We start from the raw sequence: 27,583 nt of genomic DNA on the forward strand, positions 1-27,583 counted from the left end.
GAAGTTTTTATAAACTCTAAAATTCAAACTGCAAAAAGATTATGGAAAACCAACTTTTTATGATACTTAAATATGCATTTCAAAAAATTTAAAAATAGTAAGTTTAATTGATAATAAGTTTTTTTAAAATAAATATATTTATTAAACAATTCACTATTTTTTTATGTAATATAAACTATTATTATTTATTTAGAAAATTTTTTTGTAAATAAATATTTAAATTTGAATTGTTTGTTAATTAAAATTAAATGATTTTATAAAAAAATATTAGTAAAATCAAAGCACATTAAATTTTTAATTGATAATTTAATATTTTTGCAATATCTTTTTATTTTTTTAAGGAAAACCATTTTCCCTTAAAAAAATTATTAGCTTACTTTCTTTCATTCATATCGCTGAGAAAAATATATATTACCACTACATAATACCTAAAAATGATTATTATTATCATAGAGTAATGCGATTATAATATTTTTTATTTCACATAAAATTAGATTTCTTTTTCATTTTTTTCAGGCTGAAAAAGTTTATAAATATTTTTATGTTATGTTTTTTTAAACTATTCTAAACAAATGATAAGTAGGATATTTTTTTAGCTAGTTTTATTCTCAAAAAATTTTAATTTACATAAATTATAAGAAATAAATGCGTGTTTGTTTATTTTATTCTTAGTCATTTTAATGAGCTATAAAATAAGATTAATAACAAAGTATTATTTATTTATTTGATTTTTTATCATCTAAGCGAAAATAACAAATAATATTAAAAAAGATTAAAAAATCAAGAGAAATTAGTTCTTTTTAAATAAAATGAATAAATATACTCTCTCATTTATAAATAGATCACTAGAAGAAGATTATTTTAACAAAATAGCTTTTCCTTAATATTTCTAAATATTCTCCTGCTGGTGCAAGCTACTAATTTTAATTTCAATACCATGCTCTCTATATACATATTTTACTGGAAATTTTTAATACTTAGGATTTAGTTGGTCGATTATATCTTCTACAATTTCTTTAGCCATCATAAAGTTCAAAAAAAAACAGTTTCAATGTCGTAGTAGCGTTTTATAACACTGGATTTGTTGTTATAAACATAATTTTTATTCTATATACAAACAAAAATATTGGTGCTTAAGGACAGCAGAATAATATGATGTTTATATTTGCAGGTATAATATTTATTATTTTGGTTATATTTATTATTATTTTATATAAATCATTTAATAGATTCAAAATTATTAAATATACTAAAAACATTAGGTTCGCAATATATACTTCATTTTATTTTATCTATTGGAAGCAACTTTGTTTTGAATTCGGCTGTTATATTTATATAGAATTTCTCATATTCAACTGTTTTCTATCCTGGATAACCTAATTCATTTCATGGGTTGTTGTTTTTTACTGTGTGCTTCCTTACATGGATGAAGTATAAAAACGAAAAATATTAAAGAGAGCTATTTCTCTTGTAAGAAAATGAAAAAGAAGTAAATCAATTCGTCAGAGATGTACTACCTACCAGCGTATTCATTATAAAATATGATACAAAAAAAGATTTAATTGAAAAAAAGCTAATCAACAGAACTGCTTAAAAAGAATATAATATTTAAGATGATAACTTATTTATTCAATTTTTAAGAAACACTATAATACAAAAAGACTGTTAATAATAGATGTATTTATAACTAATGGAAACAAAATACAAAGCTTCTAGTTCAATAAGAAATAACGTTACAACATCTTAAAAGTAGGTTTCAGACACTTTAGAGCGATATATTTACTATAAATTTAGAGATATAACAAAATAAAATAAATCAAAATAGGATGACAAAATTTAACAAACTAGTAAATATGTTGACGAAAGCTAAATAAATGATGAGTCAAAGTAATCTAAGAAAAAAATAAATTAGAGCTAAATAAAAGATTAATCAACATCCCCAATCTATTCTAATTCTAAGTTAGGGTAATTTAGTAATTATATAAAATAAATGTGTAAACAATAATCACCAAAGTAGTCCTTTGATACTATCAACAGAGAAAATTTAAATGTATAATCAAAATTTAATAAAAAAAGTTAAATTCAGGGTAAATCTCCAATGTAGAAGTAAGATAAAAATAGTAAATAAATTCAAGAAAATCAACCACAAAAAGAATAATTAGGGGAAGAAAAATATAAAGTAGAAGAATTTAATGCTTCTATAATAAAAAATAATGTAAAGATAAATGTACTAATCAAAATTATATTTAATTATTTGAACTATCCAGTTTGTTCAATTTGTATTGATGAAGACTTAAAGAAATAAATGGTTTTCAACAATAAGCAATCTAAAATCAAAGAGAATATATATTTGCAACATTTTACCATAATGTCTTAAAAATTTTAAAAAGTTCTGAAATCAGAAAGCGTTTAGTTGAATTAATCATACAGCTTACTATATCTAAATCATCTTAAAAATATTTAAGATTTTGTTTAATTAAAATTATACAATAAAATAAAGATAAATTATAATTTATTTTAGCTGTCTGCTCTAGTGAAGTACATCTAAAATGTTTTTTAACCTATTTATAGTGCATTAAATTATGAATTTTCTGTGAATATAAGCCATTAAAAAAATATGGAAAATTAATTACACTAGGTCTTTTTATCGAAGAAATAGGTTAGAAGTTAGAATGATATAACTTAGGAAACATGTGGTCTTTTTCCAAAAAATGTTCTCCTCTCAGAAATAGAGCAGAGTAAATTTAATAATAGCGAATTCTATGATAAGTATGAATTATATTAAAATTTTGATAATAATTAAGAAAACATCGAAATAATCAACGATCAGTAAAGAGTTTGTTAAATAATTATTAACTTGCTTGAAAATTCTTTAGATTACTTAAATAAAGTAAATTTAATCTCAAAATATGTTAAACTATTAATAAAAATAGTTAAAGGTAAAGATGAAAACTCGAACTTAATTGAATTTAAAGTTATTAATAATGCTGAATTAAATTATTCTAAATAAGAAATATTCCTTGTTAAAGAGTCTTTGAAAGTAGAGAGAGAGATTAAAAATAACTATTTTATGTGGAATTCTTAAAGTTGCTTATAGCCTACTTAAATGGGATTGAAATTAAATTAGAAGATATTAGAAAAAACCTCACCTTAGAATTTTATGAATATAGCCTGTGATGATGACAAAATAGGTTTCTCTTTCTATATATTTTAAAATTGTAATATTCTATAATAGGATTACAAATAGGATTTCTAAAATAAGCTATTTGATGAAATTAGATGTTAATCTTAGATTTAGAATGAAAATTCACAATTTAAGATTGATAATTCATCAACTAAGATTGAAGAAGTTTAAAAATAAATCAACTAGTAAAATATTGGTAAAGATACCTTAAAGATATCCAAAAACATATATACTGAAAAGGAAAAAATTTAAAAGAAAAAATTAACTTTCAGCAATGAGGAGTTAATTTATAATTAACCAAAGGAAATCGACGAAACTTTTGAAAAAAATGAGTCTGTAATTGATTAATTTGATGAAAGAGTAAATATAAAAGACTTCTAAGTGAAAGGTTTTAACTCCAAAAATGCTGAATCATTAAACAAATAACAGAAAAAAAACTCATAATAATTTCATAGTTGATAAAAATTAATGAAAATTTTCACTTTTTATTTTAATATGAATTCTTTTATTAAATGTATTTGATAATAATGTAAATGTTTGACCTATGAATAATTGATTAACTAACTATGGCTTACAAGTATAGTATATAACTTATTTTTAAAATCAACTAAACTTTTTAAATAAAAAAAATAATTCTAAAATCATTGAGCGTTAAATAGCTGGGCTTGTAAAAAATGCAAAGGATTTAAGTATAGTAAAATTAAAGTATTTATAATTTTTTATTGATAATTTAAGATTTTCGAAATATGAATATCTTTTCTATCAAAAACCTTTTTCTCTTTAAAAAAATTATTTTCTTACATTTATCGTTGAGAAAAATATGACATTTATATAATAAATACCTAAATATTATTATTATTATCATACAGTTAATTGTTATAATATTTTTTTATAACCTAAAATTAAAATTAGGTTTAATTTCACCTTTTTTCTATTTTTTCTAGCAGAAAAAGTTTATTAATAAATTAATGTTATGTTAGTTATACTATCTCAATTAAATTATAAGTAGAGTATTTTTTGGCTTCTTTAATTATGCAAAAATTTTTAATTAACATTTATTATTTACAATAAATGAGTGAAATGAGCGTATGTGTTTGTTTGTTTTATTTTTACTCATTTTAATAAATTATGAAAAAACTAAATATTAATTTATTTGACATTAAATAATTTGTTTTTATAATCTAAAAGTAAACATAACAAATAATATCAAAAAAAATTAAAAAATAAAGATAAATTAGTTTTTTTTAACTAAAATGAATAAATATACACTCTCATTTATAAATAGATCGCTAGAAGAAGATTATTTTAACAAAATAGCCTTTCCATAATATTTCTAAATATTTTCTTGCTGGTGCAAGATGCTAATTATAATTTCAATACCATGCTCTTTGTATACATATTTTACTGGAAATATTCAATACTTAGGATTTTGTTGGTGCATCATATCTTCTACTATCTGTTATGTGATCGTAAGGTTGAAAAAAAATAGTTTCAATGTTGTAGTCGCATTTTATAACACTGGATTTGTGATTCTAAACATAGGATTTATTCTAATTACAAACAAAAATATTGGCGTTTAAGGATAGGAGAATAATATGATGTTTATATTTGCAGGTATAATATTTATTTTTTTACATATAGTTATTTTATATAAACCTTTTAAAGATTAAAAATTGTTTAAATATATAGGTTCATAATATATATTTCATTTTATTTTATCGATTGGAAGTAATTTTGTTTTGACCACAGCTATTATATTTATACAGAATATCTCATATTGTGCTGTTTTCTATCCTGGCTAACTAAATTTATTTCATGGGTTATTGTTTTTTTCTGTGTTTTTTCTTACATGGATGAAGTATAAAAATGAAAAATATTAAAGAGAGCTATTTCTCTTGTAAGAAAATGAAAAAGAAGTAAATCAATTCGTCAGAGATGTACTGCCTTCTAGTGTATTTATTGTTAAATATGATACGAAAAAAGATTTAATTGAAAAAAAGCTAATTAATAGGACTGCTTAAAAAGAATATAAGATCAAGGATGATAGTTTATTTATTTAATTTTTAAGAAACACTGTAATACAAAAAAATTCTTAATAATAGATATATTTGTAACTAACAGAAAAAAAATACAAAACTTCTAGTCCAATAAGAAATATATTTACAAAACCTTAAACGTAGGATTTTTATACTTTAGAGCAATATATTTACTATAAATTTAGAGATATGACAAAAAAAAATAAATAAAAATAGGATGAAAAAACTAAGTAAACTAAAAAATAAGTTGATGCAAGTTAAATGAATGATGAATCAAAGCAAATTGAGAATAAAATATATTAAAGCTCTATAAAAGATTAATCTACAAAATCAATCTTTTCTAATCATAAGTTAGGGTAATTTAATAATAATACAAAATAGGTGTACAAATAGCAATCACCAAAATAGTTCTTTGATACTAGCTCTAGAGAATTTCTTAATGTTTAATCAAAATTTAATAAAAAAAAAATACTTCTGGGTAAGTCTCCTTTGTAGAAGTAAGATAAAAATATAAAATTAATTCAAGAAAACGAATAATAACAAAAATAATTAAAGGAAGAAAAATATAAAGTTGAAGAATTTAATGCTTATATAATAAAAAATAATGCAAAGGTAAATGTAATAGTAAAAATTGTATTCAATTATTTGAGCTATCCAGTTTGTTCCATTTGTATTGATGAAGACTTAAAAAACTAAATGTCTAATAGCAATAAGCAATCTAAAATCAAAGAGGATATATATTTACAGCATTTAACCATAATGTCTTAAAAATTTTAAAAAGTTCTGAAAAATTAAAGTGTTTAGTTGAATCAATCATACAGCTTACTTTATCTAAATCATCTTAAAAATATTTAAGATTTTGCTTAATTACAATTAAATAAAAAAATAATCATAAGTTATAATTTGTTTTAGCTGTCTGCTCTAGTGAAGTATATCTAAAATGTTTTTTAGCCTATTTTTTGTGATTTAAATATTGATTTTTCTGTTAATATAAATCATTAATAAAACCTATAAAATTAATTACCCTAAGTCTTATTATCAAAGAAAGTGGATTCAATTAGAAATTAAAATGATATCACTTTAGAAACTTTTGGTTTTTTTCCAAAAACTGTTCTACTTTAAGAAATAGAGTAGAGTAAATTTAATAATAGTTAATTCAATAATGAAAAGTGCGAATTTAATTAAGATTTTGATAATAATTAAGAAAGCATTGAAATATAAAACGATAAGTAAAGAGTTTGTTAAATAATACTTAATTTGCTTGAAAATTCATTAGATTAATTAAATAAAACAAAATTAAACTATAAATATGTAAAGCTATTAATAAAAGTAATTAAAGGTAAAGATGAAAACTCTAACTTAATTGAATTTAAAGTTATTAATAATGTTGAATTAAATTATTCTAAATAAGAGATATTTCTAGTTTAAGAGTCTTTGAAAGTAGAGAGAGAGATTAAAAATAGCTACTTTATGTGGAATTCTTAAAGCTGCTTATAGCCTACTTAGATAGGATTAAAAATAAATTAGAAGATATTAGAAAAAATATCACCTTACAATTTCATGAATATAGTTTGTGATGATGATAAAATAAGTTTCTCTTTCTATATATTTTAAAATTGTAATATTTTATAATAAGATTACAAATAGGATTTCTAAAATAAGCTATTAGACGAAATTAGAGGTTAATCTTAGACTTAGAATGAAAATTCATCATTTAAGATTGAAGAAGTTTTAAAATAAATCCACTAATAACAGATTGCTAATGATTTGTTAAAGATATCTAAGAATACATATTCTGAAAAGGAAGAAAATTAATAGAAAAATTTAACTTACTGCAATGAGGAGCCTATTTACAATTAAACCATTGAAATTAACACAAGTTTTGTAAAAAACGAGTTAAAAATTGATTAATTTGATGAGAGAGTAGATCAAAAAGACTTAAAAGTTAAAGAATTTATCTCAAAGAATGTGGAATCATTAAATAACAAAGAAAATTAGTGAACAATTCTCAGCTGATAAAAATTAATTAAAATTTTCTCTTTTTATTTTAATGTGAATTCTTTTATTATTTATTTTTGATGATAATGTAAATTATTGATCTATAAATAATTGATTAACTTAACATAAAAATGGCTTAAAAGTTTATTCTGGTATCTAATATATATTTATAATCAAATAAACTTTTTAAAAATAATAATTTAGATAACTTATCTTAAAATATATTAAACATTTTTGGTAAATTTAAATTTAATAGAATTCGAATAAATTTTTATATTAATTGAAAAAATAAATTCCATTTCTAACTAAAGGCAATTTTCTATAAAACTGATGTATACCAAAATGTAGGAAAAATTTAAATAATTACTGAAGTTTTTAAAATTATGTTTACGGGCGTTAGTTTATTTTGGGTTAATATTTGAATTATTTAAGTTATATAATTTCATTACTTTTTTAAATTATTTGAGTGTTTTTGTGCAAAAAATATTGATTATAAATCTTTATTTTCTTAATTAATTTAAATGAAAATCTATTGAAAGAATATAAAAATAAAATATTAAGTAAAAGAAAAAAAGCTATTAAATTAAAAATTTTATGAACATTAAATTAGCTTAAATATCCTATAAAAGCCTACATAACCAAAATCCTCTGTCTTGATGCAACTAACTATATTCCTCATTAATTCTGAACTCAACTTAATAGTGAAACAAACGTGGAACTGTGATATTAATAAATTAATTTTAATTTTATACATTATAAAGTCTAAAAATTTAATTTGATTTATAATTACACTTTTGTTAATTAATGCAATAATTACAATTTAATTAAATTTGTATTGTATTTTCAATGATAAAATTAGCTTAAAGAGCTAGAAATTGATTAGTTTGTAAGGACTAAAAATATTAAAGTTATTTTACTTTTTATGGTCAATATATCATTATAAAGAAAATTTAAACTATTTAAGGTGGATATATATTTTTTGATACTTAAATGATTTCTTAATATTCAAAAATTTAAGCTCATAATTTTTATTTTTTATAAATTAAAAAAAATTCAAACTCCCTTTAATTTTTTTGATGAATAGAATAATTCCAGAATATTTTTAATCAATTAAATATTTTTATTTTTTTATTTATTATTCTTTAAGCATTAAATGGCTATGCTTGTAAAAAATGTGTGTGATTTAAGTATAGATACCTAAAAATTATTAATTTATAGTAAAATTTCATTAATATTTTTTGCTTAACCTAAAATTATATTATGTTTAATTTCTATTTTTTCTGGCAGAAAAAATTTTTTATTATATCTATGTTAAGCTATACTTAACTAATTGTAAGTAGATTATTTTTTTAGCTTCTTTAATTAAGCAAAAACTTTTAATAAACATTAGTGCATGTGTGTGTGTGTTTGATTTTTAGCTATTTTAATAAGTTATTTAACACTAAATATAATTTTGAATAATCTAAAAGCAAATATAATAAATAATATCAAAAAAGTAAGAATAAAAAAACCAAGATAAATTAGTTTAGCTTTTTTAACTAAAATGAATAAATATACTCTCTCATTTATAAATAGATCACTAGAAGAAGATTATTTTAATAAAATAGCCTTTCCATAATATTTCTAAATATTCTGTTGCTGGTGCAAGATACTAATTTTAATTTCAATACCATTCTCTTTATATACATATTTTACTGGAAATTTGCAATACTTAGGATTTTGCTGGTGCATCATATCCTCTACTATTTCTTTAGTCATCATAAAGTTGAAAAAAAACAGTTTCAATGTTGTAGTTGCATTTTATAACACTGGATTTGTGATTCTAAACATAGGGTTTATACTAGTTACAAACAAAAATATTGGTGCTAAAGGATAGGAGAATAATATGATGTTTATATTTGCAGGTATAAAATTTATTTTTACACTTTTATTATAATAATTGTTTTTAAATAAATCCTTTAATAGTTTAAAAATTAAAAAATAAAATTAAAACATATAGGTTCGCAATACATATTTCATTTTATTTTATCTATTGGAACTAATTTTGTTTTGAACTCAGCTATTATATTTATATAGAACTTCTCATATTCTGCCATTTTCTATCCTGGTTAACTTAATCCATTTCATGGGTTGTTGTTTTTTTCAGTGTGCTTCCTTATATGGATGAAGTATAAAAATGAAAAATATTAAAGAGAGCTTTTTCTCTTGTAAGAAAATGAAAAAGAAGCAAATCAATTCGTCAGAGATGCACTCCCATCTAGTATATTCATTATAAAATACGATAAGACAAAAGATTTAATTGAGAAAAAGTTAATTAATAGAGCAGCTTAACAAGAATATAACATTAAGGATGACAGCTCATTGATTTAATTTTTAAGAAACACTGTAATACAAAAAGATTCTTAATAAAAGTAACAGACATCTTTTCAGTTAACATAATCTAGTTTTAAAGCTTCTAGTCCAACAAAGAATATATCTACAATATCTTAAATGTAGGTTTCAAATAATTTAGAGCATTATATTTACTTTAAATTTAGAGAAATGACAAAATAGAATAATAATAAATAAAAATAGGATAACAAAATTTAATAAATTACTAAATAAGTTGATGTAAGCTAAATAAATGATGAATCAAAACAATTTGAGAAAAAAATCTATTAGAGCTCAATAAAAGAATAATCAACAAACTCAATCAATTCTAACTATAAGTTAGGGTAGTTTAACAATTTTACAAAATAAATAAGAAAATAATAATAACAACAATAGTCCTCTGATACTGAACCCAGATAAATTATAAATTTTTAATCAAAATTTAATTAAAAAAATATATTTCTGAGTAATTCTCCTATTTAAAAATAAAATAAAAATAATAAATTAAAGAAAAATGAACAAAAACAAGAATAATTAGAGGAAGAAAAATATAAAGTTGAAGAATTTAATGCTTCTATAATAAAAAATAATGTAAAAATAAATGTTATAGTAAAAATTGTATTCAATTATTTGAGCTATCCAGTTTGTTCTATTTGTATTGATGAAGGCTTAAAGAAATAAATAGCTTTCAACAATAAGCAATCTAAAATCAAAGAGAATGTATATTTGCAACATTTCACCAAAATGTCTTTAAAATTTGAAAAAATTCTGAAAACTGAAAACATTTCGTTGAAACAGTCATACAGCTTACTATATCTAAATCATCTTAGAAATATTTAAGATTTCATTTAATTAAAAAAATACAATAAAATAAAGATAAATTATAATTTATTTTAGCTGTCTGCTCTAGTGAAGTATATCTAAAATATCTTTTAGCCTATTTATAGTTAATTAGATATTGAGTTTTCTGTAGATATAAGTTATTAAAAAAGTATGGAAAATGAATTACTCTAAGTCTTGTTATAAAAGAATGAGGATTTAATTAGAAGATAGAATGATATCACTTAAGAAAATTTTTGTAATTTTTCAAAAGATGTTCTAATTGAAGAAATAGAACAGAGTTAATTTAATAATAGCGAATTCTATGAAAAGTGCGAATTTTAATAAAATTTTGATCATAGTTAAGAAAATTTTTAAGTGTAAAATGATTAACAAAGAGTTTGCCAAATAATAATTAACTTGCTTGAAAATTCTTTAGATTACTTAATTAAAGCAAACTTAACCTAAAAATATGTTAAGCTATTAATAAAAATAATTTAAGGAAAAGATGAAAACTCGAACTTAATTGAATTTAAAGTTATTAATAATGCTAAATTAAATTATTCTAAGTAAGAAATATTTCTAGTTAAAGAGTCTTTGAAAGTAGAGCGAGAGATTAAAAATAACTATTTTATGTGGAATTCTTAAAGTTGCTTATAGCCTACTTAGATAGGTTTAAAATTAAATTAGAAGATCTTATAAAAAACCTCACCTTATAATTTCATGAATATAGCTTGTGATGATGATAAAATAAGTTTCTCTTTCTATATATTTTAAAATTGTAATATTCTATAATAGGATTACAAATAGGATTTCTAAAATAAGCTAATTGATGAAATAAGATATTAATCTTAGATTTATACTGATAATTCACCAATTAAGATTGGATAAATTTAAAAATAAATCAGTTAATAATAGATTGTTAAAGATAGCTTGAAGATATCCAAAAACATAAATCCTGAAAAGGAAGAAAATTAAAAGAAAAATTTAACATACAGAAATTAGGAGTTGATTTACTATTAAACCATGGAAATTGACCCAAGTTTTGTAAAAGATGAGTTCGAAACTAATTAATTTGATGAAAAAATAGATGAAAAAGACTTTAAAATTAAAGAATTTAACTCAAAAAATGTGGAATCATTAAACAAATAAATTCACAGTTGATAACAATTAATAAAATTTTTCTCATTTTATTTTAATCTGAATTCCTTTATTAAATAAATATTTTTTATAAAAATGTAAATTGTTTGGTTAATTTTATTAACTGTTTCAATCTAGTAGTCGTATTATATAGATTTGTAATTATAAACATAACATTTAAACAAATAACAAAAAAAAACTCATAATATGATTTAAAAGTATATAGTATATATTAAAAAGCAGTTAAACTTTTTAAATAAATAAGAATTCTAAAATTTTTTTTAAATAATTTTTAAAAATTTAGCAATTATTTATTAAAAATAAAATTTAAGATTAAATAATTATATATATATATATCTGTCCGATTTTAAAATTATTTTGAAAATATATTACAAACATATTTATAAAAAACAAATTAACTAACTAACTATATTTAATAATACAGAAATTGTTAATTCATTCATTTCGCGTCTCCATATTTTTAGTTCCCTTATTATGTTAAATATATTTTTTAAATTTGAAATAAGGAAATTAAATTAAATTTACAAGTAGTATAGTCAGGGAATGAGTTCATTTTTTCGTTTTTAGTTCTGATTATTTCAACAGGAGGCATAGCTTTCTGATCAAAGTTTTTAAACATTTATCTGTCGTATTTATCTAATTTTTAAAAGTTAGTTTTTTTTAATTTAGTTTCAAAAAATGATGTTATTTACCCCATTTAATTTCAGGTAAATCAAACTTTGGAGTGTAAGGAATGTATCTATTGTGTATAATGATGTTATATGGCTTATAAGTCTTTTTGTTTCTATTAATTTTATTTTTATTTTAATATATATTAGTAACATTATTAAATTTACGATATTGTAGAAGATTGAACCACCTTTTCTGGGCTCTAATAATCGCTTTATTGCATTTGATCTTAGATTTGAACATTTTATTAAGGCTAGATATTTTATTACATAAATTGTTATTGTTGTTAATGTTGATGTTGTTGCTGTTATTATTGAATTTGCTATTAGTGATTTTAAGGTGAGACTTAATCATTTAAGACATAGTCTTAAAAGTTATTTTTAGGCTGGTTAAGTATTTGTTATTGATGTTGAATGTTGTTTTGATAGACTTAATTGTTAACTTAACTTGGAGAGCCGACTTATTGTTGCTGATAGATTTATTACTGCTAGTTCATTTAGTAAAGATTCAAAGGACTTTAATCCTCAGGCTTAAATATCCTTTAGGAGTTGATGACTTCACTTAAATTAACATTTTTATTTAATAAAGGGATTGAGGCAGATCTGTTAGCAAGTATTTTTTGTTAAGCATTAATTTATCTATCAGATGGAGATTAATCTTATATTTGATTAGCATATTATATCAAGTTTCCGCTGCTATTGTTTGAAAGAAATCCGTTGCTTTAGCTGTTTTTGAGTTATTAATTCAAAGGAGATCTTAGACTATTGTATTAATATTAGCGTTCATTGATTTCTGAATGTAGGTTTGCAAAAGGTGGGTTCAGTTTATCATATGTGTTTTTATTCTTTTACATTCTGATCATGTCGTAGTTAATTTGGGAGTTATTTTTAAGAATTTAAGTCTTAATGGCTTCTTATTCCTACTTGAAGTTGTCAAGAGAGTCCTTATATGAAGAGGAGTGAGAGTTGGGTATGAATTAGGGATGTTATTAATTCAGATCATATCTATAATCATTGAAGTGAGGATTTCTAATACTTTTGTGGAGATCTGCTTAGCGCTGGTCTATTTTTAAAGTTTATAAATTCAATTAGTTTTACTTATCACTTCTTTACAATTCTAAAAATATTAGTAAATATTAAATTGCCTTCTTATTTATTATAGGCATTTTAGAGGGTTGTTGGTTGACTAATTCTCTTAATAGAAAATTAATTTAAGATTTAATAAATACCAAAAAATTAAATTTTCCTTTATATTTCATTTATTTTTTGTTTAATGCAAATTTTTCTAAATAAATAAATTGCAGTAGAAGTTCTTCTTTTAAGTCATTTTTCAAAATGATGCTTCTAATTTCTGAAAAAAATTCTCAATAATTAAATAAATAGTGAATAATCTATTCAACCCTCTTTGATGAAAAAAATGAATGTTTTGCAAAAACTCATTTCTATCATAAAAAAATGTTCGTTTCTTTATATTTTCTATTTTCTATTGTTAATATTGCAAAAGTATTAACAAAACGAAAAAAATTATTAATAATTATGATAATCCATATTGAATGAAATTTCTAGTTAGATAAAAATTAACATAAAAAAGTTAATTCTTACAAACTTCTGGAACATTTTTAATGACGACAGGCACATATTGCTCTTAATCTATGTTTCTATACTTGATCGCAGTTGCTGATTGAGATCCTATGTTTTGATTAGAATGATAAATTTATTCATAAGTTGGGATTATAAATAGCTATTTTACCATAAATATCTTCTGTTCTTAGGAGATCTCTTCCTTCATAGTATGAAGTCATCTATAACTAAACTTTTTTTAATGAACTATTTAGAGTTTGTATGCTTATTGCTATGTAGCCTAGGAGATTAGCTATTTATAATTTAGAATAAGTTTTTTGTTAATTATTTTTGTAATCTTTGTTTATATTTAATTAATTAACTATATCAAAATATAAAAGACTGCTAAAACATAGACAAAATTGATTATTTATGCGGTAAATTTTTTCATTTCTAAAATAAACTAAAAAAATTAATTTGTGGAATTGAAGTTTTTTATTTACAATTTTTAATTTTTTAAAATAAAATAATAATTGATCATTAATATTTTTGAATTGCTTGGTATCATAATACATACATTTAAACTCAAGCATCAATAAATATTTATGGTCTTCTAATTCTTTTCAAAAGAGTAACATAAAAAAACATAATTAATTGAAAAAAAATTTAATTTTTAAGTTTTTTTCTAAAAAATGTTGAGATATATTTTAATAAGAATCATTTGTAAAAGCGAATCACTTTTTAAAATAATTTGATTTGCAATTTTTGTAAATATTAAAAATACTTAAAAAACTCTGCTCTTTTTAATTTAAATTATCATAAAAAAATGATTATGATTTTAACAGTTAAAATTTTATAATTTAGGTTAATAAATTTTTTTTAAATAATGAAAATTAAGAAAAAATAAATAATTAGTTTAATTTCCTAAAAATTTTTAATTTGATAGATTAATTCATACAAAAAATGATCAAATTGAAGCTTAAATATATATTTAAATTGCTTGGATGGCTGAAATGGAAGGATTAATTTATAACTGCTTTGATAGAATAATTAGATATGCCAGTCAATCACCACAAATTTAATATAAATAAATAGATAGACAAGTTATATTAATAAGAGTATTTTTAACATATCGTGGGCGGATGTCGTGGGAAATAAATGAGCTTAATATAAATTTTTATTAAGTTTTATGAAGTAATAATATAATATGTTTTATTAGCTATTTATTTGATTTTTTTATTAGAGGGGAAAATTTCTTTAATTCTAGTGTTAAATTATTTCAGTTTTTTTGTTGTGTGTAAGTATTATTGCTATTCGCTTGAGGATCAAACCTTATAACTTACTAAAACCCTTCTATTTAGGATATCCAATTCTTCCATTTTTAAAAATTAATACTGTTTGACTCATTTGCCGAGTCAAATATTTCAGAAGTTATCTGGTCTAGTGCCAAACTTATCATCCTTTCTTACTCTCCTTGTATTTTCTTTGATAAATTTTTCAAGTCATCATCTTCATAAGTTACGCTCAGTAGAGCATCAAGAATCATTTGGAGGATGTCTCTCATTTCATCTTTTTCAATTTTACCATCTAAATTTATATCAAAGAGCTAGTATAAAAATTAAAATCTCCCATCTTCATTATTTCCAGAGAGCATCGATAATGTTTTTAAGAATTTGCTGTAGTCTAGATAAGGGCCTGTCTTTTCTTAACTTAATGTGCTTTTACAAGTTAAGAAAAACCTAGTTCCTATAAATTTTTAAAGAAAATATATTAATTAATAATAATTTTTAATCATTCATTATTTGTTTTCTATTGATTTTAGTTAAATTCATTTTTTATCTGTTCTGACTGAGATTTATTTTGATGCTTTAAAAAATAAGCATCAAAGCTTGCAGAGTATTTTAATATTATTTTTTACCTAGTCTTTGCTTTTCAAGATCTTAGAGTCCGAAATACTCGAGTAACTTGCGCTAACTCATCTTATTTTCATTGGAAAAGCTTTCAAATTCTTGTCTTATATGATCACTGCAGTTTTAGAACCTATTTTATTCGATTAATTGTATTTCCTAATGGATATCTGTGTTTATTTCTTTGCTTTCTTTCATCTGATACACTTCATTATTTTGCTATTTCTCATTATCTTCTTTTTTAATTAATTTTTATAACTTAGATTGCAAAACGGGCATTCCATCTACATAAGGACTAATTTATATTTTTTCTGACTTTTTTTTCTCATTCTGTGTCTTATCCTCCTTTTCGTCTTCATTTTCTTGGCTTTATGATTATCCCATTTTACAAAATTGATAATAAATAAATAAATATGTATGTATATTGCTTTCTTAGTTTTATAGGATTTTATTATAATAATTATTAGTATTCTTTAATTAAATTGCTTGCTAGCTAGCTTTTAATTTCAATTTAAGAAAAATTTTGATTAAAAATTTTGGCTTACTGCTATCTTGTTAAGCTTAATAACGAAAATCTCTTCCAATAAATAAATAAATTATAAGGCTTCTATTACTTTTAATTTTATGTGATTATTTTATAATCATATTTTTTATTACGATTTCTATATACGCATTTAAGAGCCATCAATAAAGATCTATCTGCAAAATTATATAATTTATTTGCAAATTATTTATTCATATAATTTTTTTTTCTCGTTTATTATTAAAAATGATTATTCTTAAGTTATTAAAGGTTTTTGTAAATCTTCACTTTTACTTACTTACCTTTTTACTAATTCTTTTCAAAAAATCTAATAATTGTTAAGCTAATTAATTAATTTCACGTTCATCAATTTTTACTAAGTCTTAATTACATTAAATTTACAACCGAAACAAGCAACTAATTGCAATTTCATTACAATATTTTCCTTGTTTTCTTCGAAATTCTGCTATTTTAAAATAAAAAAAGTAACAAAGAAAATTCAAATTGAAACAAAATCACTTTATTCCTCCTTTATAAAATAAAATATTTATAAAATAAACTAATAAAAATAAAACATATTTTGCAATATTTTTAAAATTATTACAAAGCAGCTATAAATTTTAAGAAATAAATTCAATAAAAATAAAGAATTAATTTACAAAAATATTAAATGTGTTTAGTGATTATTGTAATCTGTAAGAAGTTAATACCTTAAATTAGCTTACAATTGAAAATATTACATACTAATTATTAAATTAGCTATTAATATAACATCCAAATAAACATAAAATAATTTAAAATTTCTTCTCACTTTTTCTAATTTCATTTACTTTCTAATATTTTTAATCTATCTTTTATGCTAGTGAAATCTGTATTTATTTATTTAAAGTCATCAAGGGCTTACCCAACTGCCATCATCTAGTTTTTGTACTCATCAAACTCTTATTGTAATTCTTTCACATTATTTTGCACTTCTTCCATTTCTTATTATTATTATGAAGCATTATTCTAATTCTTAGACTTATCTTACATGTCTTTAATTTATTCTTCTAAGTTTTGTATTTATTCTTCTAACTAGTTACGAAGTTATTATATATCCTGTTCTTTTAAATTTTCATATTCTTGTTTCAGATTATTAACTTCCTCTTCTATTGAGTCAAACTTTATTTAATAAAATGAAACTTAAACTGTGCTTAATCAAAATTTTTATTAAAAAATAATTCTCAAAACAAAATATTCTTAGATTTAAAAATTTTCTTTATCTTTAATAAAATCTTTATGATAATTATTATTCATCAATCACAAGCAATTCAAAATATTAAAATGAAATCAATAAGTATCTCTAATTCAAAAAGTAAATTTGAATGATTTTTACCTTTTTCTACATTGACTCGTTGACATTCTCTTTCTGCTCATTTTTCTCATTTAATTTAGATTCATTTAGTTTGTTTTTTTCTTGCACATCATCAACATTTGTCTTGAGTCCTTCAACAGTTTTTTCTAGCTCGTCTATTCTTTCCATTTAAGTTTTAATATCAACTGCTAAATCTTCTATGCCTTATTCTTTTTCTTATAACTACTAATTCATTTCTTCTTATTTTGCTTGTAATTCTTCAACTTTCTAAGTCTCTTATTCTAGTTTCTAATTCATTTCTTATCCAAATTCTTCTTTAACCTAATAAATAAATAAATAATTTATTCATTTATTTTTTTTAATAAAATCAAACATGATAACTAATCATTAAATTAACCATTAAATGAGTGAATTAATAAATTACCTAATTTAATTTTTCATCCATTTCATTGACTTTTTGATCTACTTCATTTAATTTTTCAGAATGCTCTTCTACTTTTTAGTTTTATTCTTCAAGTTTTTCATTATGTTCTTCTAATTTTTAATTCTGTTCTTCTAATTTTTAATTCTGTTCATCTAATTTTTAATTTTGTTCTTCTAATTTCTAGTTGAACTCGTCATACTTTTGGTTATTTTCTTCTTCCTTTTGGTTTATCTCTTCAATCTTTTGATTGAATTCATCACTCTTTTAGTTTAATTCTTCTATTTTATTATTAACTTCTTCCTTGAATTACTCATTTTCTTATTATTATTAATTTATATTTTCTGTCAAATTATTTATTCCTTCATCAATTCTTTAATTCATCTCATGCTCAGTTGCTTTAAGGTCTGTTTCAACTAATGCTACCAATTTCTTAACATTGCTTATTTCTCTATAAAAAATTAATATAGATTCTATATTCTGTTTGTAAAATAATTATTTATTTATTACTCATTTTATTCTTCTAATTTCTAACCTTATTCATCTAGTTTATTTTATATATCGACAGTCCTATTCTCCAATTCATCAATTTACTTATAGTTATCTTCTTTCATTTCTTTCATAGCCTTTTTAAATTCATCCAAAATGTTTTATAATTAAAAAAATAAAAAATTAAATAAATACCTTTTGTATTTCTTCATTCATATTAACCAAATTAGTATTCAATTCTTTCCTTATTTCGTTATTGAGTCTTTGCTAGTCTTATGAAATAAGCTTATTTAGTATTTCTTCCATGTGCTGTTTATTTAAAATAATAGTTATTTTAAATTATATAAAATTTTAAAATTAGTACCAATCTTGCATCAAGAGAGTTGAGATATTGAGTATGTGCTCTTATCGCTTTTTCTGCTATCTTAAAGTTCTTTTCTGTTTTTTCTTCAAAGTTTTCTTGCTATTAGAAGTTTTCATTGATCTAGAATATAACTTCTTTAAGTTTAGAGAATATTTTTCTAATTTTAGACTTATTATTTGAAGATTAATCAATAATAGCTTAAACTTATACTCTATTGTACATGTTATCTAGATACATTCTTCCTTCTACATATTCTAAATTAAATTTAACTGTCTCATCCAAGTATTTGACATTCCTTTAATATTAAATTAAATAATTAATATATACTCAATATAACTATTAAAAATAACAATTTTTACTTATTTGTAACTACTTTGAATCTTTCGAAATCATCTCTTTGTTTTTTAATAGTTTCTTTTGCCCAGTTTTAATGTTCGTCAAATTCATTTCTAAGATTATCATGATCTTCTCTTTGTTAAGTGATTCTACTTTCATGGTCATCTAAAACTGAGTCAACTCTTGTAATTCTGTAATTAATTAATTAATTTTAGTTAATATAGCAATTAATATAATATAATATATTATTTTACTCCTCCTGTCTAATATGTATTTCTTATATAAGCAATAGTAAGTCTTCTTCTCTATTCTTTTTAATTGAAATGAGCTCAAATTCTATTTTCTTTATCACTTCTTAAAGCTCCTCATCACGTAATCTTTGATACATATCTCTTAGATAGTTTTCTGCCCTAATTTCATTTTACCACTCTTTCATTTCATCTTGCAACTTTTTAAGCTCTTTCATAGTCCACTCTTTAAACTCATTCAATTTGTCTTCCAATTTTTAGATCTCTTATCTTAAAATGTACATACATTCCTCAATAGAAGTTCTAATCAATTGTCTGATTAATAAATAATAAAGATTAATATAAAAGACTACTTATAGTTTCTAAAGAATTAAATACCTTAGTGTACGATCTAATGTATCAATGCTTTCTTTCATTACTCTAAGAATTTCTTCATCATTCTTGGCTCTTTCTGCAGCCTCTTCTGTAACTAAAGCTCTAGCAAGTGCTTTTGCTGATTCCACTTTCTAATGAAGAGCTTCTAATATCATATTTTTAATGTTATGCATGCTTGTTTCTATTTCGTTTTCTCTTCTTATTCTTTCATTTTTTTCTTGTTAAATCTCTTCCATAATCTTCTTCATTACAATTTCCTCAAGCTCATATTTAAATTTCTCAATCAATTCTTCTCTCAGCTTATCCATATTTTCATTAAATCTTGCATTTGTTTCTTCCAGCTGTCTTTCTAACGATCTCGTAGAAAGCAAAAGAGCAACCTCCCATTTTTTATGTTCCACATCTATTTTACTGTCCATCTAATTAATATTTTTAAATCAATTAATAAAATCAATTCAATATCACAAAATAAAAAGAAAAATTTAAACCAAAAATAATTTAAAATCAAATAAAAACCATTTTTTTTCCAAGTTCTTTTAAATTTTGTTAATAAAAATTAAAAAAAGCAAAAGTTAAAAATAAATTTTTAAATTGAAAATTGATTCGAATTAATTGTTTAAATTAAAGTTGATTGGAATTAATTGTTTAAATTATAATTGAAAAATTTGAGAAAATTAAATGTAAATAGATTAGATTTATTTTTTACCTCTAATGACATTTCTTTCATGGAATTTCTTAGATTGTCCAAATGTTCTTTTCTTAAAGATCTTAGGTCATCCATATGCTGCTATCTGAATTCAAATAAATCATTTTAATCTTTTTTAAGCAGTCTCAATAATTAATCGTTGAGTTCTTCTGCATAAATTCTGTTGTTTTTAATTCTATCCAATAGATTTTATTCTTTCTCAGCTAATATTATATCAAAGTCATCTCTTAATTTATTCACCTAATTGCCTAACTCGTTTCTTAGGTTTTAAATGCTTTAATTATGAGTGGAGCTAAACTTTTGCTCAAGTTCTATTACCTTTTCGTTAGCAAATTCTTTTGCTCTATCAAATTAAATATCATCAAGTTATCTCATCATTTTTTCAAGTTCTATTTAAGTTTGAAGCAGATTTTCATTTTATTTTCGATCATTTTCCTATATTAAAAATTCTGTGCTTTGTTGTATTCTGTCTGTATGTTCCTTCAAATTGGTGATTAGCTTCTGATTCATATTCTAATATGAATCTATTTCTTCTTTAATATCTTTTATTCTTGCTATATTTTCTTTCTTTTCTGTATTCATATCTTATTTGAGCCCTTTCATAGCATTTGATATTTCCTAAAAGATTGCCAAATTTTTTTTCTCAAACTTATCTTTCCACAATTCGCTTTCTTTTTCAGCTTCTGCCAATTTAGCCTTTAACTCTTTTTCTATTTCTTAAACATTTCTCCTTAGAACTTACTCATTATTTTCAATAACCTATTAATTAAATATTCTTAATAAACAATATATTCAAACAAAAAACTATTTTACTTCGTTTTATCTCTCTATTTGCATGTTAACTGTATTTGCATGCTCACTAAATAGCTATTTTGTTTCATTGACTTTATAATTTACCTCTTTATAACCTCTTTCAAGCAGCATTACTTTTGTTTCAAGGTTTTCCTTGATGACTTCAATTTAATGACCAAAATCTTAAAAAATAAAAAACAACTTAAATATTTCCCAAAAATAAAAACAAAATCAATATCTACTTTTAACATTTTCTGAAAAAAGTGTTTATGTAGATGCTAAATTAGCCTCTAATTCTTCTTTTGTGAATTTAATAATTGAGTGAATTGCCTAAATGCTATCATGCATTTATTTGATAAATCTCTACTCTCCTTCGACAATAGACTTTTCTTCATTTCTCTTTAAAATAAAACAAATAATTTGTATAAAAAATTAGCTACATTTGAAGTAATTTATTTACTATTTCATCCTTAAATAGATTCATTTTTTGTTCTAAGTAAGCTTTATTCTCAAATTCTTGCTTTAATCTTTTATCCATCTCATCTTCAAGTCTTCTTTCAACTTAATCTATCAATTGCTTTAAATAATCATTCTCCCCTAGAAGCTTTTCCATTTTAACCCTAAATAATATAAAAATATCAAATAGAAATAAACTCCTTAAAAATTAATAAAACACTTACCCTTCTAACTACTTAATTTACTGCTTGTGTATATTTGTTTCTTCTATGATTTAGTCTCTCTACTTTTAAAGTCTAACTAAAAATTCTTTCTCTTGTTCAAAAACCTTCTTTTGCAAATCTTAATAATTTCTATTTAAATCTTCAAAAGCATTCTCCCTTATTCTTAGTTCTTAATTAAACTATTCTTTAAGCAGAGATAACTAGCCTTCTTGTGGATCATACTTTTTTTTATTGTTATTTTCAATAGGAACAAGACCATTTTTGATAAAAACCTTTGATTATAATATCTTATTTATTATCAATATCTTTTATTAATGAACTTACTTATAACTGTTCTTAACTTTTTTATAGTTTATGATTTTAAAATGTAACTTCATCTATTTTACGCTATAACTCAAGCATAGTAGCCCCATTTTATTCATTATTCTTGCGAATTGTTTCCCTTATAATCTAATATTAATCCTAAATCATTCCTTGCTTTTGATTGTTATCTTTCCACATCTAACCTTCTTTATCTTCAAGTCTTTTAAAATTTTAATTGAATTTTCCTGGTATATCATCTTAAATTTTCTATATCCTTCTTTCAATATTCCCCTTAAAATCTATAAGCATACTTTCTAAATCCCTTATTCTTTATATTATAAATCCAATTTCTATCTAAAGTCTAATTAATTTTATAAAATACCTGCTTTGTAAATTCATGTTATTAATTTCTTTGTCAACTTCTCTGCTAAGTAGATCATTTTAAGATCTTATAGGAATTAGAGTCTTTGATCCAATATTTTCTCTAGATTTTTAAAACACATTTTAAAATAATCATAACATCTGATTGAACAAAAAAAATAATAAATGTTGCTGACATCAAATTGTTTTAAATTTAAATATATAATTTAATTCTAACCTTGATCCTAACTTTGTAAGCTCTAAATTTGATCTAAGCATTATTTAATTATTTTATTTCGTGGTTTAAGGAAATTAATCTTCATTTATCGATGATTGGTCTTAATTTTTGCTTGTAAAATTGTTATTGAACTAACCTAACCTCTTTAATAATAATTGTTTTATATTGAGCATTCATAAATTAAACTAAATACAAGTCCAGGTAAAATTCCTCCTCCGTCCTTACTTCCAGGACGTCTAAACATAATTTTAGGAGTAACTACTTTACTCCCTCCTGCATCCTCTCTTTGAAAATCCATATTTAATATTAATTAATCACTTTATATATCCTTTTTCTACTTTACTTTGACTTTTGTTTTAATTAGATTTTTTAAATAGAATAGCTACTCTTTAAAATATTATTTATAATATAGTTAAAAAGGTAGTTTCATAGATTAACTAATTTACACCAAGAAACCAAGCAAGTGAATAAGAAATCAAGAATATCTTATATATTTCCTAACTTGGATTCAAAATATAAAATCTAATATAAATCACTGATCAAAAAACCATTTGAAAATATCTCTTCATTTTTAAGCTGTAATTCTCTTGTTAAAATATTTAATTCAATTCATATTATTTTTATTTAAAAAATATTTAACAACTAAAATATTTTAAATCATATGTTCGAAAAAAAAATCGCATCATTAATTAAATAAAATATTCTCTTAAAATATTTAAAATATAAATTCACAAATACTTAATTAGAAAATTCTATTGACTTTGTAAGCAAAAAAATAAATATTATTAAGAATTTAAAATAAAATTTATTAAGTATTTATTCAAGTAAAATATTTTATAAGATAATAAATAAACTGTCATCCATCCATTTCACATCTTTTAAATAATAAAAAATTAACAAATTTTAATATTAAAATTGAATATCAAGGAGTTTTTAATGTTTTTGAATAAAAATTAGCAAGCAAATTCTAAAATTATAGAGTATTATTTCAATAAAAATATTTATTTTTAGAAACCTATTAATAAAATATTAACTAATTTTAATTATATTATGAAAAACATTTCAAAAGAAAACTAATATTAAATGTAATTTTAATACTTTATTGAAAAGAATATGAAATATGCAGTTAGTTATTTACATTTTATTTTATTTTATATTTTAAAATTTTATATTTTTTAAATAATATACTTGAAATATTTTATTCATTCATCTTATTAAAACAGATTTCACTTATTCTTCAAGAGATTGCTATAATTCATCTATAGTTTGCTTATCAGAAATAGGGCTTTATAACAAAATTTAAAAATTTTTTGATAAATTAATTAACATTTTAATATTTGATTACATTTAATATAGAATCACTTTCTGTAGTTGAGTCAAATTTTTCAACTATTATAATTCCTTAGCACGGTTGCCAATGATTTCGTTGTTACGGCTATTTTTTATTAAGTAAATATATCTATCTAATTATCTGCTTATTTTTATTAATTAAATTTACCCTAATTCCAAAATTAAAGATTTTAAGTTATTCAATTTAGAGATAGCTGAAATTAAATCAGAAAAGCCCTCATCCTTGATTTGATTGTGCCTTTAATATTTGTATTAAAATATTTAATTATGTATTTCTAAAATACTAACTTACCCTAAGTATAAGCTAAGTGCAGTAAGATTATTGCATGAAGCTAAATGAGTAGCTAAATTTGAAAGACCATTTGAATCGATAGAATTACCACTTATAATTATATTTTAATTTTTTTAATTTTAAACAAAGATTTAATAAAATTTACGAAATATTAAGGGATAATTATTCTAATTTGCTGATATTTTAAATACCAGAACCTAATTATTCTAAACCATCTAATCCAATTTAGTTGTATCTGATTTTTTAAGAATTAATTTGATTTATTAATTTCCAAAAATAAAAATTTTTACTGTAATTCTAAATTTAGGCTAATCAAATTTTTTAGTAGCTTAAGAGATAAACCTAATCCAATAGCTCCCTCACTTCCTATAGAATTATCTCTATAATATAAATTAAATATTTAAATAATATAATATTTAAAGTTACCCTAAGCGGAGTGTTAATTCCTTTAATTCTAAACACTCTGATAGTCCTTATAATATAAGTTTTGCTCCTTCTGCTTTAATGTCGTTTTCACTGAATTAAATAAAAAATAATTAAAATTTTAAATAAATAATAAATGAATAACCTCAAATAAAGGACCAAGTTTGTAATACTTTTAGATTTTCCTAAGCCAGAACCCAATAAAGAAGCTCCTTCGTCTCCAATTTAGTTTGAGCTTTAATAGAAAATAAATGTTAATATAAAGATAAATTTAATCTTAAAAAGTTACTAAAATTCAAGCTTTAAATAACTAATACTCTTACTTGATGCTAAACCTTATGCTAATCCAGAAATACCTTGAGATCCAATTTAGTTATCTCTAATGAAAAAGTTAAAGGATGATTAAATTTTTAATATTGAAAAAAAAAAAAAATACATTAAATTAAGAGTAAGATCAGTTAAGTTCTGGCATTTTCCTAATCCTGCTCCTAATCTTGCTGTTCCTTCATCTCCAATTTAATTAAGTCTTAATATTACAATAAAAAACAATATCTTTTAAATTTTAAAATAGTGAAAATAAATAAATAAAATAATTTTAAAGAATGTTTTATATGAAGTAATATTTATAAATTAAATAAATACCCTAAACGAAGGTTAAGCTGCTTTAGACTAACGCTCTAAGATAAACCATCAACCAAAGCTGAAGCACCGTCTGCACCTAATTCATTCTCTCTTTTTATAAATATAAAATTAAAACAGGCGCTTTTATATATTTAAGTATAGTACAATAAGTTAAGACTTAAATTAGCAAGATTTTAGCATCTAGACAAAGAAGTTGCAAACTCTTGAATTCCTTATCCATTTATCTTATTTTATCTTTATCAAATACCAATTGTTAGTTTTATAAAGTGCTAATATAAATAAAATATACTGTAACTAAATATCTAATGACTTCAAATTTGTGATATTTTCTAAGTTAGATCCAAACAAGCCTAATCCTGCTGAAGAAATCTAATTATCGCTATAAAAATAACATAAAAAATACTCATATTGATTTTTTTTATATTACCATAAATAAAGAGCTAAAGTTTCTAACGAAGTTATCTTTTAAATTCCAGTTGATAAAGTAGCTAAGCTCTCTCCAGTTAAATTAGAGCATCTTTATTTTTATTATATTAGTAAAATATCAATATTATTACTTTAAATAAAATTTTTTATTACTGTAATTTTATGGTGAGATTATTTAGCTTTTGAAGTTTTTAGATTGCCTATTTTAAAAATAGAGCACATTCAACATCAAATCTTCTACTTGAACTTTTTATTAATAAAAGATATTTTTAAAAATAAAAATAAATAAAGATACAAACAAAACAAAATAAAAGAAATTAATTTTGATGAATAAAATTTGATCAAATAAATTAATTTTTTTAAGTAGAAGTTTATTTTAATTAAATCAAGCAAAAAATAAATGTTTAAAGTTATTTATTTACTATAAATCTAATTCTAGGTCATTCAAATTTTAGCATGCTTCAATTATAGAAGCTATCTAAGCCATACCTTTTGAGTCGTCTTCTTCATAACTTTATTATTATAAATACTTTTTTTATAATATCCTTACTGATAATATATTATTACCTAAAAACAATCTTTAGATTAGTAAGTTATTAGCAAGCGACTAGGCCAGAAGCCAAAGATTGAGCTCTTTCAGGATGTTGAAATTCAATTAATTTAGAACTTTAGTTTTTTTATTATTTTATATTTTAATTTTTTACAGAATTTTAAAATTTGATAAAAATTATTTAAATAATTAAAAAGTGATACTTTAATCTCATTTCTAAGTTATTAAGATTTTTACATTTAGAAACAACAGTGTCCAACTTCTAAAGAAGCTCAAAGTTTGATGTATTTAAAAAACTATTTTTAATTTTTAAAGAATTTTTAACCTTTAACTAAAATTAATCTTACATGAAGCTTAGAGAGAGATCTACAAGACTCTCGTGATCGCATTCAGAATCAAATAGCTATTTTATAAATCAAAATAAATAATAATTATATATAGAAATAAATTACATAAGTAAAATTTCTGCTGGTCATTTTTTTCAATTTTTTAATGCTTTGTTAGTTTTGTTAATTAAATATTTATCAAAATTTTACTTTCTAGCTAGATTGAGTTTTAAAAATATGGAATAACAATAAATAAGTTTGATAATTAAATTTATTTTTGATCAGGATAACGGGATTTCCTAATTATTCTATTATTCTTTTATTAAGTTAATCTGATTTTCACAAACTGATCATGAAATCCAAAAATTTGAAAAATAATTTAGGTAAACCTCTAAAAATGGTTAGCACTAACTATATGATAAAGTAAGGATCAAATAAATAAAAACAATAATTTTAAACTAAAATTTGTAATTTATTTATTGATAGTGTTTTAATGAATGTATAAAAATCGATTTTTTTAAAATTGAGATATATTATTGAGAATATAAAAAAAGTTATTTTTATTTTTGATCAAAAAAATTTCCAATTATCGATTTCTATTAAATTAGATTAGAAAATTGCTGATCTGTCTGTATCCCTGATAGTAGTAAAGTAAAACATAAAAATATAGCTAGAGAAAACA

The 27,583-nt window shown here is 21.7% G+C and overlaps 9 protein-coding genes across 9 annotated transcripts; 5 read left to right on the top strand and 4 right to left on the bottom strand. All coding sequences in view use genetic code 6, as the record gives it.

Annotated features, from left to right (window-relative positions):
• Positions 1-2,617: 2,617 nt before the first annotated feature.
• On the top strand, positions 2,618-3,643 carry TTHERM_00393120 (hypothetical protein; the record flags this gene model as incomplete). Its single annotated transcript, XM_001011888.2, has 1 exon — positions 2,618-3,643. One exon carries the CDS (start codon positions 2,618-2,620, stop codon positions 3,641-3,643), a length of 1,026 nt encoding a protein of 341 aa, XP_001011888.2.
• Positions 3,644-5,485: 1,842 nt separating this feature from the next.
• TTHERM_000393109 (hypothetical protein) lies at positions 5,486-5,869 on the top strand (the record flags this gene model as incomplete). The annotated part of the gene is made up of 1 exon (XM_012796503.1): positions 5,486-5,869. The coding sequence occupies one exon, from the start codon at positions 5,486-5,488 to the stop codon at positions 5,867-5,869; it is 384 nt and encodes a 127-aa protein (XP_012651957.1).
• A 458-nt stretch (positions 5,870-6,327) lies between these two features.
• TTHERM_00393110 (hypothetical protein) lies at positions 6,328-7,221 on the top strand (the record flags this gene model as incomplete). The annotated part of the gene is made up of 1 exon (XM_001011887.2): positions 6,328-7,221. Exon 1 carries the CDS (start codon positions 6,691-6,693, stop codon positions 7,219-7,221), a length of 531 nt encoding a protein of 176 aa, XP_001011887.2. The 5' UTR covers positions 6,328-6,690.
• Positions 7,222-9,759: 2,538 nt separating this feature from the next.
• On the top strand, positions 9,760-10,550 carry TTHERM_000393099 (hypothetical protein; the record flags this gene model as incomplete). The annotated part of the gene is made up of 2 exons (XM_012796504.1): positions 9,760-10,487; positions 10,544-10,550. 2 exons carry the CDS (start codon positions 9,760-9,762, stop codon positions 10,548-10,550), a joined length of 735 nt encoding a protein of 244 aa, XP_012651958.1.
• A 31-nt stretch (positions 10,551-10,581) lies between these two features.
• On the top strand, positions 10,582-11,571 carry TTHERM_00393100 (hypothetical protein; the record flags this gene model as incomplete). Its single annotated transcript, XM_001011886.2, has 1 exon — positions 10,582-11,571. One exon carries the CDS (start codon positions 10,582-10,584, stop codon positions 11,569-11,571), a length of 990 nt encoding a protein of 329 aa, XP_001011886.2.
• Positions 11,572-12,007: 436 nt separating this feature from the next.
• TTHERM_00393090 (hypothetical protein) lies at positions 12,008-14,206 on the bottom strand (the record flags this gene model as incomplete). The annotated part of the gene is made up of 6 exons (XM_001011885.3): positions 13,987-14,206; positions 13,839-13,925; positions 12,405-13,299; positions 12,261-12,352; positions 12,094-12,204; positions 12,008-12,036 (listed from the first exon to the last, which is right to left on the bottom strand). The coding sequence occupies exons 1-6, from the start codon at positions 14,036-14,038 to the stop codon at positions 12,008-12,010; spliced, it is 1,266 nt and encodes a 421-aa protein (XP_001011885.3). The 5' UTR covers positions 14,039-14,206.
• Positions 14,207-15,075: 869 nt separating this feature from the next.
• Positions 15,076-16,348, bottom strand: TTHERM_00393080 (EF hand protein; the record flags this gene model as incomplete). The annotated part of the gene is made up of 2 exons (XM_001011884.3): positions 15,076-15,542; positions 15,715-16,348. 2 exons carry the CDS (start codon positions 16,346-16,348, stop codon positions 15,076-15,078), a joined length of 1,101 nt encoding a protein of 366 aa, XP_001011884.2.
• A 700-nt stretch (positions 16,349-17,048) lies between these two features.
• TTHERM_00393070 (hypothetical protein) lies at positions 17,049-23,190 on the bottom strand (the record flags this gene model as incomplete). The annotated part of the gene is made up of 18 exons (XM_001011883.1): positions 17,049-17,387; positions 17,602-17,901; positions 18,005-18,452; positions 18,512-18,627; positions 18,686-18,799; positions 18,855-19,149; positions 19,214-19,381; positions 19,445-19,753; positions 19,817-20,232; positions 20,520-21,278; positions 21,333-21,493; positions 21,554-21,710; positions 21,772-21,931; positions 21,992-22,263; positions 22,316-22,622; positions 22,677-22,778; positions 22,893-23,035; positions 23,086-23,190. 18 exons carry the CDS (start codon positions 23,188-23,190, stop codon positions 17,049-17,051), a joined length of 4,671 nt encoding a protein of 1,556 aa, XP_001011883.1.
• Positions 23,191-24,098: 908 nt separating this feature from the next.
• On the bottom strand, positions 24,099-27,051 carry TTHERM_00393060 (kinase domain protein; the record flags this gene model as incomplete). Its single annotated transcript, XM_001011882.2, has 20 exons — positions 24,099-24,177; positions 24,238-24,327; positions 24,391-24,480; positions 24,535-24,624; positions 24,680-24,769; positions 24,825-24,914; positions 24,961-25,050; positions 25,103-25,192; positions 25,247-25,336; positions 25,394-25,483; positions 25,600-25,689; positions 25,744-25,833; positions 25,889-25,978; positions 26,027-26,116; positions 26,179-26,271; positions 26,448-26,537; positions 26,593-26,691; positions 26,779-26,871; positions 26,923-26,978; positions 27,028-27,051. 20 exons carry the CDS (start codon positions 27,049-27,051, stop codon positions 24,099-24,101), a joined length of 1,704 nt encoding a protein of 567 aa, XP_001011882.2.
• Positions 27,052-27,583: the final 532 nt, after the last annotated feature.

Source organism: Tetrahymena thermophila (genome assembly GCF_000189635.1).
Source record: "Tetrahymena thermophila SB210 genomic scaffold scf_8254719, whole genome shotgun sequence".
NCBI classification, from domain to species: domain Eukaryota; phylum Ciliophora; class Oligohymenophorea; order Hymenostomatida; family Tetrahymenidae; genus Tetrahymena; species Tetrahymena thermophila.